General features: G+C 45.6%; 1 protein-coding gene across 1 annotated transcript in view; it reads right to left on the reverse strand.

The window, feature by feature from the left end:
* Positions 1 to 14,937, reverse strand: part of LOC135527407 (agrin-like) — a 567,339-nt gene that overhangs the window by 73,595 nt on the left and 478,807 nt on the right. Inside the window, 2 exon segments of the mRNA XM_064955939.1 lie at positions 1,389 to 1,516; positions 5,261 to 5,386. Of these exon segments, the coding sequence (XP_064812011.1) occupies positions 1,389 to 1,516; positions 5,261 to 5,386 (254 nt within the window).

A 14,937-nucleotide genomic window follows, 5' to 3' on the forward strand; every position in this document is an offset into this window, starting at 1 on the left:
TGTTTCGTGCATAATGAATACAACCAGGATGATGAATGAGCGAGGTAATGAGCTCTGTGCAGTGGCTCATCCAATTTGAGTGCAGTAAACTCATTTCCCGGAAGGATGGGGGAAGACTATGTCTGCATCCAAAATGGCACCTTATTCCCTGTATAGTGCACTACTATTGACCATGGCCCCTGTGCCATTTGGGACACAACCTATGTCAGGGAATAGGTCTTCTACTGTGTAGAAGCACATTGGGCCTGGTCTGAGTGCACAAATTGACATTTAGCTGCAGATAGGGGTATAATTACATGAACATGTTTTTTTCTGAGGCAGTGGTAAATGTCAGGCTAGCATGGCACACGCTGGCTGCTGATTGGTTTAGCTTCTGATTCACAATGTGGGTGTGTGCTTTTGGTGCCCAAATGAAGTCTAAGTCACTGTCAGGAGGTAAATAAGCTTGTAATCCACATGGTTTCATGCTTCCCTACTAGAGAGAGCATAACATTCATCATGTATCTCACTCTGTTGGCTCAAGTTGACACCTTGAGGGAGACATAAGGCGCTGTACCAAGTGCCTGACCTAATTCTTGTTTATTTTCAAAAATAGAGCTAACTCCTGCTGACCACTCATCTCAAGAGATTTTGAAGCACACACAATTGGGTTATTCTCCTGTTGCTCTTCTGTTCACTCCAAATGATTTGTATGGGGGTGAATGACATCACTCCCACTACACTATATTCCATTTTCTATACTAGCCTACTGTATGTTTATGTCTCTGTACATACTTCTCAGGTACCACTGCCGGGTAGAGGGCGGGACTGCAGGTAGCATAACAAAACCAATATGTGTGTGCCCAGACACAAACCCCCACACGGCCACACTGAACCAGAAACATGGCCACCTCTCCCCCTCTCTAGTTTTAGCTTCAGGTGATATCCACACACCGTCTCCAGCAGACAAACACACACAAGGGGCTAGAGGGATGCTTTTGCTATCTCGTGCCACAGCTGGCCCCCACAAGGCGTAGGATGCACACACATACAGACACACAGTCACACACTGAGTGTTGTGAGGTGGTAGATTAGGATTCGACGCGGGCCAGTGACACCATTTCAACAGCTGGCGAGAAGCACACGTGTGCGTGCGCCCACACACCACACACACACACACACACACACACACACACACACACACACACACACACACACACACACACACACACACACACACACACACACACACACACACACACACACACACACACACACACACACACACACACACACACACAATGTCCCCGTTTATAAGCGAGCATTAACTTTGACAACCCACACTTGTTCGACAGACCGTTTTTGAATCACTGACAGCTAGTTCTGTATGTAGGGGGGTTGCTACTCACAGCACTCTCGATGCTCCTGGCCGTCTCGCCAAACAGCTCAGACTTGGGATCCTCCATCTCAGGGGTGTAGAAGACCTCCTGGCCCTCCACCTGGTCCAAGTGCAGGAAGCCGCTGAGCCGCATGGTGGCTGGGAAGAAATGGTGTCACACACAAGTTATAAACGTTTACTTTCTGTACCTGTGAGGCATGCGGTGCCCACAACTACCCGCCCTCGGCTTCAGACAGTGACCATTTGGGTGGGGTAGTGCCAGTCTGGGGTTAGTGATGGAGTGTGTGTGTGTGGGGGGGAGGGTTAGTGTGGTTGTTTTTTATGGTGGGTGTGGCTGTGGAGTTGAGGGGGCAGAGCCTGTGATTGGCTGCAGCGGAAGTGGAAAGAGTGGATGGTGGGATATGAAGGAGGAATGAAAGAAGAAGAGAAGAGGAAGAGCAGAAGGGCAGGGGGTGGAGTAATGGAGTTTACCAGACTGAGACTTGTCCCAAAAATTGGCAGAGGCATGGAGGACTTGTTAGAGAGAGAGATCAGTTAGACAGATAGGAGATATTGACACACATATTACAAAGACAAGCAGAGAGGGACAGACAAGACAACACGCATAGCACATTTTTTCTAAAAGTCTCCAGCTTTGGCAAAGACAGTCCCACACCTTGCCCTTAAACATCCCCATTTCCCTGTTCAAAATCCTTCAACCCTCAATGGCCTCTTGCTATTGTTCCGGCAACACAATGGCAGCGAGACTCAAGACATTGTGCAAGAGAAGAGTGAAATAAAGCAGGAAGCAGGAGAGAAAGGGGGCTGGAGAGGAGATGAGGAGAGGCGCTGATGCTGAGGTTTCATGCCACGGCTCATAATCAGCTGAACAAATTGCCCAAATCAATCATGGTGCCCTGCTTGGAGCTCGCCTGAAAAAAAAGTGAAGAGCATTTGTATGATTATCGTGGAAGATAGCCATAATTGTCTCCTAATGCCGCCAAACCGGTGACTGAAAAAATTGCATGATAAGGACTTTTTTTGGCCGTTGTCTTCGCACGACACACATCGATTCAAGTCTGATGGGGCAGCTATTAAATAGGAACAAATGGGGAAGGTCTGGATGGAGAGCAGAAAAAAAGAGGAGAGGAGAGCAATAGATCAGATTATTTTTATATCGGTAGAAGACAAAACAGAGGAGGCCATTTTTCCGACGAGCAGCAGCCGTGATGGACAAAGAGAGGGATGGGGGATTATCAGATAAGGTTGAACTGTGAAATTTAAAAGGCCTTGTCTGAGTTTAACTTGCCACTCGCAACTTGCATTCGGAAAGTGGACAGAAGATTTGTTCTTAGTATTAACATATTCAACTCTGACGCCCTCTGGTGGCATTTTGTAAATGACTCAATATTGTATACTACCCTCATAAAGTCGATTTCATTTCAAAACTATAAGTCCTTCAAACACATGATTAGTACTGTCAGAAAGGTAAGGACTGTGGGATTATGATAAAGGGGGGTGATAAAGGGGGATCAGAAACAATGTGACTATAACAGAGTCTTAGATGCAGCAGATAAAACAAATGTGTATGTGTGTGTGTGGGGGGGGGTCACAACTGAGAGATTTGAAAGTCTAGGTTTAACATTAAATATGTAAACAATTATTGTTCCAAAAGGTTGTTTTTCATGAAAAAAACCTAATGGTGTCGCTCTAAACATGCACAAATTCCCAGACAGGACTTGTGCAATGTAATTTTTCGTATTACAGGAATAATTTTTCATCTTACTGGAATGATATAAATATGAGCAGCACGGGACTGGCAGGTAGCCTAGTGGTTAGAGCATTGGACTAGTAACCGAAAGGTTGCAAGATCGAATCCCCGAGCTGACAAGGTAAAAATCTGTCATTCTGCTCCTGAACAAGGCAGTTAACCCACTGTTCCTAGGCCGTCATCTTAAATAAGAATTTGTTCTTAACTGACTTGCCTAGTTAAATAAAAATAAAATAAATGATGAGAAAGCTGAAGTCTCTACCTATCCATTGATGTAAATATATCCCATCTGATTCCCAGTTTGTCCAGTAGGAGAGCACATGATGTCTCTTGGCAACTTCAAACCTGGTTTGGGTCGTCACCATGGCTGAACAGACACTTGTTTTCAAATTCACTTTTCCTATTGTAAACAAGTGAGATAGTTTGATTTCCGTAAAGACAATGGCTGTAGCTTTCAAATGGTACGTCACTTTCTAATTTCTGACAACAAAAAAATGATACAAGTTAGTACACTTTTCAGATGTTTCAATGGTGTGGCAACAAAGTCAGAGTAATTGAAATCACTCCCACTGATGCTTATCTGGGCTAGACAGAAAAAACAAATATTGCGACTATGAGGATGCATAAAAATGTTTGCACTTGCTGTAGGGATTTCGGACGGTTAAAGGAACACAAACATGATCAAAATGTCCATTTGCACACCAATAAAAATGTTCCACACCTTCTGATGATCGTTTATAGGGCGATCTAACGTTAACTACGCCTGTTTTCGCTAGGAGTTAGCAAATAGCGGTTAGCTCCTCTCCTCAGAGAGACCACTTACACCATCAATACAGGAGGAAAATAAAGCAAGACACTCCGCTGATAGATATTACACCTTGCCGGTTGCCATGGACTTGTCAGTTCCATCCTAATGAGTGTGATATCATCCTTTCTCAGGAGTAGAAATAGGTCTGGCATGTTGATTAAGGAGCGATACACTATAAATCGGTAACTCTTTGGTAGAATGAGCTATCAATCGACAGGGTGGATGTGAAAACGTTAGCGCCTCGCCACTGGTAATGTTGGTGTGATTTCATTTCTTAGACGGTAGCGACTGGTAATGTTGGTGTGATTTAATTTCATGGACGGTAGCGACTGGTAATGTTGGTGTGATTTAATTTCATGGACGGTAGCGACTGGTAATGTTGGTGTGATTAAATTTCATGGACAGTAGAGACTGGTAATGTTAGTGTGATTTCATTTCTTGGACGGTAGCGACTGGTAATGTTGGTGTGATTTAATTTCATGGACGATAGCGACTGGTAATGTTGGTGTGATTTCATTTCATGGACGGTAGCGACTGGTAATGTTGGTGTGATTTCATTTCATGGACGGTAGCGTCTGGTAATGTTGGTGTGATTTCATTTCATGGACGGTAGAGACTGGTAATGTTGGTGTGATTTCATTTCATGGACGGTAGCGACTGGTAATGTTGGTGTGAGTTCATTTCATGGACGGTAGAGACTGGTAATGTTGGTGTGATTTCATTTCATGGATGGTAGCGACTGGTAATGTTGGTGTGATTTCATTTCATGGACGGTAGAGACTGGTAATGTTGGTGTGATTTCATTTCATGGACGGTAGCGACTGGTAATGTTGGTGTGATTTCATTTCATGGACGGTAGCGACTGGTAATGTTGGTGTGATTTCATTTCATGGATGGTAGCGACTGGTAATGTTGGTGTGATTTCATTTCTTCGATGGTAGCGACTGGTAATGTTGGTGTGATTTCATTTCATGGATGGTAGCGACTGGTAATGTTGGTGTGATTTCATTTCATGGATGGTAGCGACTGGTAATGTTGGTGTGATTTCATTTCATGGATGGTAGCGACTGGTAATGTTGGTGTGATTTCATTTCATGGACGGTAGCGACTGGTAATGTTGGTGTGATTTCATTTCATGGACGGTAGCGACTGGTAATGTTGGTGTGATGAGAAAGAAGCAACACAGCTCTAGATTTTATATGAGCATATTGTGTCATATCCAAAAGTCCTCTTCAATTTCAAGTGTACCTCCTAAAGGGGTTGAAGAGAGGTGAGGTGGTAAGTATAGGAGGGGAACAGGAGAGAGGGGTTGTGGGGTACTTACAGGGGCATTTGGCTCCCTCAGGGCTGCTGGAAGCCGTCTTGCCATCAGGACAACAGCCGAAGGGAGTGTTGTCACACGACGAGCGGTCCTCCGCTGTGGGGATGGTGGTGGCTGCGGCTGTGGGGTCTAGGGGAAAGAGAGGAGGGTTCATAATGCTTCATAACACCTCATAACGCTTCATAATGATTCGTAACAATTGTAACACATCTTAAATCTGGCGGTGGTGGCTACAGCTTAGGGAACTAGGGGAGAGAGGGGAAGAGATTCATAATGCTTTATAGCTCATTTTAATGCTTCATAATACCTTTGTAACCCCAAACTCGGAGAGCTGCATCTGGAACTCATCTCCATTATGAGAGCCATACTGTAGGAGCTACATAATGGGCTGCATACCGTTATAATGGCACTAAGTACTTTGTGATGAGGGTTGATAAATAACCACAGAAACAGCTAATCTCTTCCACTGATTGGGCGATTGCTATCTGCACATTTCCACTGATTGGCAGATGGCAATCTCCAAACACTTTGTCCCAGAGAACATTGCCTTTGCTATAAATCTAGGAATACCCTGACCTCATCTCCAATGGGGTAAAGTGGCTACTCTCACAGTACACCAGGGAATGGCCTGCACCCGTTTCTCTCTTACGGGGATAGGTTTCTCTGTGGAGCAGCTTAACGGTCACCCTATGATTAGAAAAGATCGTAGAGCAAACAACCGTGGCTTGCTGAATAAGTCGTTAAGACGTCAAAGGGGGAAGGTTGTCTCTTCAAGGACTCCCTGTCGTCGCCCTCTGAGTGAAACACCCGCCGCTAGGACAGGAGTCTGTGGAGAAACAACTCTAGGTCAGGGATTGGAAGGAAGGGAGAGAATGATGGAGGGGAGTGTTGGCGTCTACAGGGCATCTGTTGGCACATGGATTTACGGACCACAGCAATTGAGTTGGGAGGATGGGGGTGTAGGGAGGTGTGCTATTGCTCCATTGGGAGGCAAACACAGATCTACCCAACCACAACCACCCCCCTGTTTACATAAACATACAACAAGACACACAGACACATAGGTGACCCAGGTCTCCTTGGCAGACAGGCCATGTGTGCCAGGCGTCAGCGAGCGCTCCGGTCCGCTGGTGACAAGAGAATAAATCTGCAAGAGGGAAAAGCGTCAGAGGAAGCGCTGGGGCTCGTGTTCCATCAATACAGGAGTGTCAAAGCAAGCTGTTGGGTCACAGAGCTTTGGAATGGTAAAAAAAGCTGATTGAAAAGGGTTAGTCTACAGGTCTCTGGAGTGTGGTGCTTGGTGGAGTGGTTTAGCTATAAGGCCAGAATGCCGTGGAGGGATTTTACTATGTAGAGTGAGAGTTGTGTTCCGTATCACTATGCTGCAATGACAAGGTAAGACAAATTCTTATCAAGCTATCAACTCAGCCTTGAAACAACCCCCCAACATAAGCCAATATTCTCATCAACTTTCTGTTTTCCATTTCTACAAAATCTGTTATGTGGGGAGAGAAATGCTTCAAATATGAAAATAGCTTCTTATTTTGACAGAATGGAGGATACTGTGACAACAGTTTTCGTTTGGAACACATTCTTGTATTTCTCTGCTTAACATTTGGATTAAACTGAATGCAAAGGACACTTCGAAAACACACTTCTGTTGTGGTGACATAACATCAGATAATGACATGTATAACGTCAAACAATGACATGTTTAAAATGTAAGCATGACTTTGTTTGATGTTATACATGTCATTATTATCAGTTTAATCCAAATGCTAGCTAACATTGAACATGTTTGGTTAACTTTAGCTAGCTATAAATTGTTTAGCTAGCTAGCTAATTAACGTTACATGTCTAAACAAAATACCCCAAGTTAAAGCTTGCTGTTAGCTAACTAACGCTAGCGGAGGTTAGATGGCTGGCTTGCTAGCTAACATTGAACCTGCTTGGTTGACTTTAGCCTGTTTGGTTGACAATCAGTTTGTATTGCTTGCTGTTAGGGTGACCAGATGTCCCCATTTTCCGGGGACAGTCCCCGTTTTTGGTGGCCTGTCCCCGGCTGGTGCTGTCCCTGGAAATGTCCCCGTTTTTAACTGTGCATTAATAACAGACTGCAAAGTTAAATAATATATACTCACTCTTCTACTAACTACATGTTGGGGGATAGTTTTAGAGAACACTGCTGTGGAAAACTCGTCCAGAAGCTAGCAAGTATCAAGCGAATCCACAACATCACCACAAACAAACAAAGTTACACTTGTTTGAGATACTAGCTAATGATGTTATAATGTCACAATTTATTATATAGATAGATGCTCTGCTTTATAAGGTTTTAAATAGGCTATGCTAGCTAACATTAGCTATGTCGATTAAGTTATCTAGCTAGGTTAGCCAGCTACTGTCATGGTAGCTAGGTTAAAAAACGTTCACATGTAAACATGCAGTGGACGGGCTATTTTGAAAATATGATTATATTAAATTCATTCACAATTAATTATGATAATATTTATTTGTAGATTACAATTTTAATGGTTTGGCATTATAAGTAGTGTGAAAATATATTTTGACATTTTCATGGATAATATTAGCATAATGTTTTGGAGAGGGAGGAAGACTGGATAGGAAGAAGAGTGAAAGAGATAGAGGAGGAAAGGTAAAGATATGATTACAGAGCCTGCCAATGTATTATTCTAAACCATTTTTTTAGATAAAATACAAACATGAGGCAAGCAATGGGAATCTATTAACCAAAGTATTTGATCTAATAGTGTAATATTTATTATTAAAGATTTGAGAAGGAAAAATTAAGGGAGTAAAAAGAGTGAAGCGAGGAGAGTGTGGAAGAGTGAGGTGGAAAGGAAAAGAGAAGGAAAGGAAGAAAGAGCAGGAAGATGAGTGGAGAAGAAAAGATTAAGAGAGTAAGAAGTGTGACAAAAGGAGAGTGAAGAAGAGCAGACAGAGGAGGTACAATGGCTCTTTCCAAGAAACGAAAATGCCATTTTAAAGACAACATGATGAGAGAATTTCCATGTATACGCTCAGGTCAAGACGATAGCATGGTTCACTGCACCCTTTGTAATTCCTCTTTTTCAATAGGCAGCGGGGGAAGAACGGCAGTGGTAGAACAGCAGCAGACGAAAAAGCATAAAGCCTCTCTAATTGCCCGTGTTGGTATGCACTCTGTCACCACATTCTTCAAGCTGTGCAGGAGGGTGTCTTTGCATACCACACTATGCGACGCAATCATAGTTAGAGATCTATGGACTGCACAGCACAAATGACACGAAAGCTTTATGAGCCGAAGTGTACATGTGCTAGGACAAAATGTGAAGCCATAGTGAGTAACGTGTTAGCACCATGGGCAACGACTTTGGTAAGACAGGACCTAGACCAGGTTGAATTTGTGTCCTGTCCATTGATGAGTTCAATCATGGACATGTATAGCTGCTGCCAGTAGTAGTCAGATATTGTAAGATAGAGTGTGGCAAAAAAAGTATTTAGTCAGCCACCAATTGTGCAAGTTCTCCCACTTAAAAAGATGAGAGAGGTTCATAGGTACACTTCAACTATGACAGACAAAATGAGGTGAAAAAAAACAGAAAATCACATTGTAGGATTTTTAATGAATTTATTTGCAAATTGCGGTGGAAAATAAGTATTTGGTCACCTCCAAACAAGCAAGATTTCTGGCTCTCACAGACCTGTAACTTCTTCTTTAAGAGGCTCCTCTGTCCTCTACTCGTTACCTGTATTAATGGCACCTGTTTGAACTTGTTATCGGTATAAAAGACACCTGTCCACAACCTCAAACAGTCACACTCCAAACTCCACCATGGCCAAGACCAAAGAGCTGTCAAAGGACACCAGAAACAAAATTGTAGACCTGCACCAGACTGGGAAGACTGAATCTGCAATAGGTAAGCAGCTTGGTTTGAAGAAATCAACTGTGGGAGCAATTATTAGGAAATGGAAGACATACAAGACCACTGATAATCTCCCTCGATCTGGGACTCCATGCAAGATCTCACCCCGTGGGGTCAAAATGATCACAAGAACGATCAGCAAAAATCCCAGAACCACACGGGGGGACCTAGTGAATGACCTGCAGAGAGCTGGGACCAAAGTAACAAAGCCTACCATCAGTAACACAAAACGCCGCCAGTGACTCAAATCCTGCAGTGCCAGACATGTCCCGCTGCTTAAGCCAGTACATGTCCAGGCCCGTCTGAAGTTTGCTAGAGAGCATTTGGATGATCCAGAAGAAGATTGGGAGAATGTCATATGGTCAGATGAAACAAATATTGAACTTTTTGGTAAAAACTCAACTCGTCGTGTTTGGAGGACAAAGAATGCTGAGTTGCATCCAAAGAACAACATACCTACTGTGAAACATGGGGTGGAAACATCATGCTTTAGGGCTGTTTTTCTGCAAAGGGACCAGGACGACTGATCCGTGTAAAGGAATGAATGAATGGGGCCATGTATCGTGAAATTTTGAGTGAAAACCTCCTTCCATCAGCAAGGGCATTGAAGATGAAACGTGGCTGGATCTTTCAGCATGACAATGATCCCAAACACATCGCCCGGGCAACGAAGGAGTGGCTTCGTAAGAAGCATTTCAAGGTCCTGGAGTGGCCTAGCCAGTCTCCAGATCTCAACCCTATAGAAAATCTTTGGAGGGAATTGAAACTCGTGTTGCCCAGCAACAGCCTCAAAACATCACTGCTCTAGAGGAGATCTGCATGCAGGAATGGGCCAAAATACCAGAAACAGTGTGTGAAAACCTCGGGAAGACTTACAGAAAATGTTTGACCTCTGTCATTGCCAACGAAGGGTATATAACAAAGTATTGAGATAAACTTTTGTTATTGACCAAATACTTATTTTCCTCCATAATTTGCAAATAAATTCATAAAAAATCATACAATGTGATTTTCTGGATTTTTTTTCTCATTTTGTCTGGCATAGTTGAAGTCTACCTATGATGAAAATTGCAGGCCTCTCACCTTTTTACGTGGGAGAACTTACACAATTGGTGGCTGACTAAATACTTTTTTTGCATATATATTTTGTATATGGTGGTAACACATCTGTCAAAACAAAACTGCTTCATTTTGTTGAATTGAAAGGAGAAACAGCAGAGGAGATTGCAGCTGAGGTCCTGGTGGTCATCCAAAAATGTAACCTGCAAAACAAAGTCATGGCATTCTCTGCCGACAACACAAATACCAACTTTGGAGGATTGAATAGGCTGGGGAGAGTCAATGTCCATACCAAAGTTAAAAACGCTCTGCAGCGGGAGATGATTAGCTTAGGTTGTCCTGCCCACATCATTCATAACATGGCCAGAACAGCTTTGGTTATGATTCCCCTTGGTGTTGAGTACCTGCTCACAAAGATATTTGGATATTTTCATATTTTCACCGTCAGAGTAGAAAGTTTGTTGGCCAGGAGTACCATAACATTTTAGGACACAGCAATGTTCGCTAGCTGTCCATGCTCCCTGCTCTAGAAAGTGTGCTGAAAAGGTATGTGCCATTGTAATCCTTTCTTCTTTCTTAAGACAAATGCCCTGCGAGCAATGTTTCAAAGATCCACTGACTGAACATTGGCTGGCCTTTGTCCATGGAAACTCGACCACATTCAGTGGCATGATCAAGATGCTTGAATGCCAGGACCACTGTGCTGTGGACTCAGCTGCAGTTCTGAGAAACATTGAGGCAAAATTGACTGCAAGACGTGATGACAACTTCATTCCAGTGGTCAGAGGACTTTGAGAGAGCTAGAGGAAAATGGAGCCATGTCTATAGAGAGCTTTCTCAAAACATCCCAATCGTTCTTCACTATGGCTGTGAACTACTTGCAAGCATGGGGAAAGCGCACAGATAATGTCATGTCTTGTTATGTCTGTTCCTGTCCTTTCTCTTCACTCTGTCTCTCTCTGCTGGTCTTTTTAGGTTACCTTCTCTGTCTCTCATTCTTCAGCTGTTCTACATCTTCCCTAACTAGCTCATTCACTCTTTCCCACCTGTTCTCTCTTCCCCCTCTGATTAGGTCTCTATTTCTCTCTCTGTTCCTGCTACTTTCAGTGTCTGATTCTTGTTTGTGTTTTTGATGCCAGAAGCAAGCTGTCGTCTCGTTTGCTTCCACCTTGTCCTATCCTGTCGGAGTCTGCCTGGCAGGTGCATCCTGCACTATACTAACGTTCTTTTTGTTCCATTGACAACGTTGGAAGAGGATTTATGCCATTCCTGTTTTTCATTAAAGAACTCTGTTTTCTGTTAAAACCGCTTTTGGGTCTTCACTCAAGTACATAACAGAAGAATCAGACCAAGAATGGACCCAGCGGCTCCGGACCCTTTTCACTCCGCCGTCGAGATCCAGGGAGCGATGTTAGGCAGACACGAGGAGGAATTGTCTGCTGCTCGACATGCCGTTGAGACCCTGGCCGTCCAAGTCTCCGACCTCACAAGACAGGTTCACCAACTCCACCTCGATCCACCGCCCACTTCCAGGGTTTCCGAGTCTCCGGAGCCCAGGATCAACAACCCGCCGTGTTACTCTGGGGAGCCCACTGAGTGCCGCTCATTCCACACTCAGTGTGATGTGGTGTTCTCTCTCCAGCCCAACACTTACTCCAGGAGCGCAGCCCGCATCGCCTACGTCATTTCTCTCCTTACCGGACGGGCGCGTGAGTGGGGCACGGCAATCTGGGAGACGAGGGCTGAGTGTATTAACCAGTATCAGGACTTTAAGGAGGAGATGATACGGGTTTTTGACCGTTCTGTTTTTGGGGAGGAGGCTTCCAGGGCCCTGTCTTCCCTATGTCAGGGGAATCGATCCATAACGGATTATTCTATTGAGTTTCGCACTCTCGCTGCCTCTAGTGACTGGAACGAGCCGGCTTTGCTCGCTCGTTTTCTGGAGGGTCTCCTCGTCGAGGTTAAGGATGAGATCCTCTCCCGGGAGGTTCCTTCCAGTCTGGACTCCTTAATAGCTCTCGCTATTCGCATAGAGCGACGGTTTGATCTTCGTCGCCGAGCTCGTGGAAAGGAGCTCGCGTTCTCCGTTGCTCCCCTCTCCACATCACTGCCACCTGCCGCATCACTGCCACCCTCCTCCGCCGGCTCGGATGCTGAGCCTATGCAGCTGGGGGTATCCGCATCTCGGCCAAGGAGAAGGAACGGAGAATCACCAATCGCCTCTGTCTCTACTGCGGCTCCGCTGGTCATTTTGTCACCTCATGTCCAGTAAAAGCCAGAGCTCATCAGTAAGAGGAGGGCTACTGGTGAGCGCAACTACTCAGGCCTCTCCTTCTGGATCACGCACTACCTTTCCGGTCCATCTCCGCTGGCCCGGTTCATCTGCTTCCTGCAGTGCCTTGATAGACTCTGGGGCGGAGGGCTGTTTTATGGACGAGACCTGGGCTCGGGAACATGACATTCCTCTCAGACAGTTAGGGAGCCCACGGCCTTGTTCGCTTTAGATGGTAGTTCTCTCCCCAAGATTCAGCGTGAGACGCTGCCTTTAACCCTCACTGTCTCTGGTAATCATAGCGAAACCATTTCTTTTTTAATTTTTCGTTCACCTTTTACACCTGTTGTTTTGGGTCATCCCTGGCTAGTGCGCCATAACCCTTCTATTAATTGGTCTAGTAATACTATCCTATCCTGGAATGTTTCTTGTCATGTGACCTGTTTAATGTCTGCTATCCCTCCTGTTTCCTCTGTCTCTTCTTCACAGGAGGAGCCTGGCGATTTGACAGGGGTGCCGGAGGAGTATCACGATCTGCGCACGGTGTTCAGTCGTTCCAAGGCCACTTCTCTCCCTCCACACCGGTCGTATGACTGTAGTATTGATCTCCTTCCGGGAACTACTCCCCCGGGGTAGATTATACTCTCTGTCGGCTCCCGAACGTAAGGCTCTCGAGGATTATTTGTCGGTTTCGCTCGACGCCGGTACCATAGTCTCCTCCTCCTCTCCCGCCGGAGCGGGGTTTTTTTTTGTTCAGAAGAAGGACGGGTCCCTGCGCCCATGCGTGGATTATCGAGGGCTGAATGACATAACAGTTAAGAACCGTTATCCGCTTCCTCTTATGTCTTCAGCCTTCGAGATCCTGCAGGGAGCCAGGTTTTTCACCAAATTGGACCTTCGTAACGCCTACCATCTCGTGCGCATCAGGGAGGGGGACGAGTGGAAGACGGCGTTTAACACTCCGTTAGGGCACTTTGAATACCGGGTTCTTCCTTTCGGCCTCGTTAACGCTCCAGCTGTCTTTCAGGCACTAGTTAACGACGTCCTGAGAGACATGCTGAACATTTTTGTTTTCGTTTACATGGAAGATATCCTGATTTTTTCACCGTCTCTCTCGATTCATGTTCAGCACGTGCGACGCGTCCTCCAGCGCCTTTTGGAGAACTGTCTTTATGTGAAGGCTGAGAAGTGCACTTTTCATGCCGCCTCTGTCCCTTTTCTCGGTTCCGTTATTTCCGCTGAGGGCATTAAGATGGATCCCGCTAAGGTCCAGGCTGTCATTGATTGGCCCGTTCCTAAGTCACGCGTCGAGCTGCAGCGCTTTCTGGGCTTCGCTAATTTCTATCGTCGTTTCATCCGTAATTTCGGTCAGGTGGCAGCTCCCCTCACAGCCCTTACTTCTGTTAAGACGTGCTTTAAGTGGTCCGTTTCCGCTCAGGGAGCTTTTGATCTTCTTAAGAATCGTTTTACATCCGCACCTATTCTTGTTACACCTGACATCTCTAGACAGTTTGTTGTTGAGGTTGACGCGTCAGAGGTGGGCGTGGGAGCCATTCTTTCTCAGCGCTCTCTCTGACGGCAAGGTCCACCCTTGCGCGTTTTTCTCTCATCGCTTATCGCCGTCAGAACGTAACTATGATGTTGGTAATCGCGAACTGCTCGCCATCCGCTTAGCCCTAGGCGAATGGCGACAGTGGTTGGAGGGGGCGACCGTTCCTTTTGTCGTTTGGACTGACCATAGGAACCTTGAGTACATCCGTTCAGCCAAACGACTTAATGCGCGTCAGGCTCGTTGGGCTCTGTTTTTCGCTCGTTTCGAGTTTGTTATTTCTTATCGTCCGGGCTCAAAAAAACACCAAACCTGATGCTTTATCTCGTCTCTTCAGTTCTTCTGAGGTCTCCACCGACCCCGATGGGATTCTCCCTGAGGGGCGTGTTGTCGGGTTGACTGTCTGGGGAATTGAGAGGCAGGTAAAGCAAGCACTCGCTCACACTCCGTCGCCGCGAGCTTGTCCTAGGAACCTTCTGTTCGTTCCCGTTCCTACTCGTCCGGCCGTTCTTCAGTGGGCCCACTCTGCCAAGTTAGCCGGCCATCCCGGCGTTCGGGGTACGCTCGCTTCCATTCGCCAGCGTTTCTGGTGGCCCACTCGGGAACGTGACGCGCGTCAATTTGTCGCCGCTTGTTCGGTCTGCGCGCAGACTAAATCTGGGAACTCTCCTCCTGCCGGCCGTCTCAGACCGCTTCCCATTCCCTCTCGACCGTGGTCTCACATCGCTTTAGATTTTATCACCGGACTGCCTTCATCAGCGGGGAAGACAGTTATTCTTACGGTTGTCGATAGATTCTCTAAGGCGGCTCATTTCATTCCTCTCGCTAAGCTCCCTTCTGCTAAGGAGACGGCTCAGATCATTATCGAGAATGT

Source organism: Oncorhynchus masou, chromosome 33 (genome assembly GCF_036934945.1).
Source record: "Oncorhynchus masou masou isolate Uvic2021 chromosome 33, UVic_Omas_1.1, whole genome shotgun sequence".
Classification (NCBI taxonomy): domain Eukaryota; kingdom Metazoa; phylum Chordata; class Actinopteri; order Salmoniformes; family Salmonidae; genus Oncorhynchus; species Oncorhynchus masou.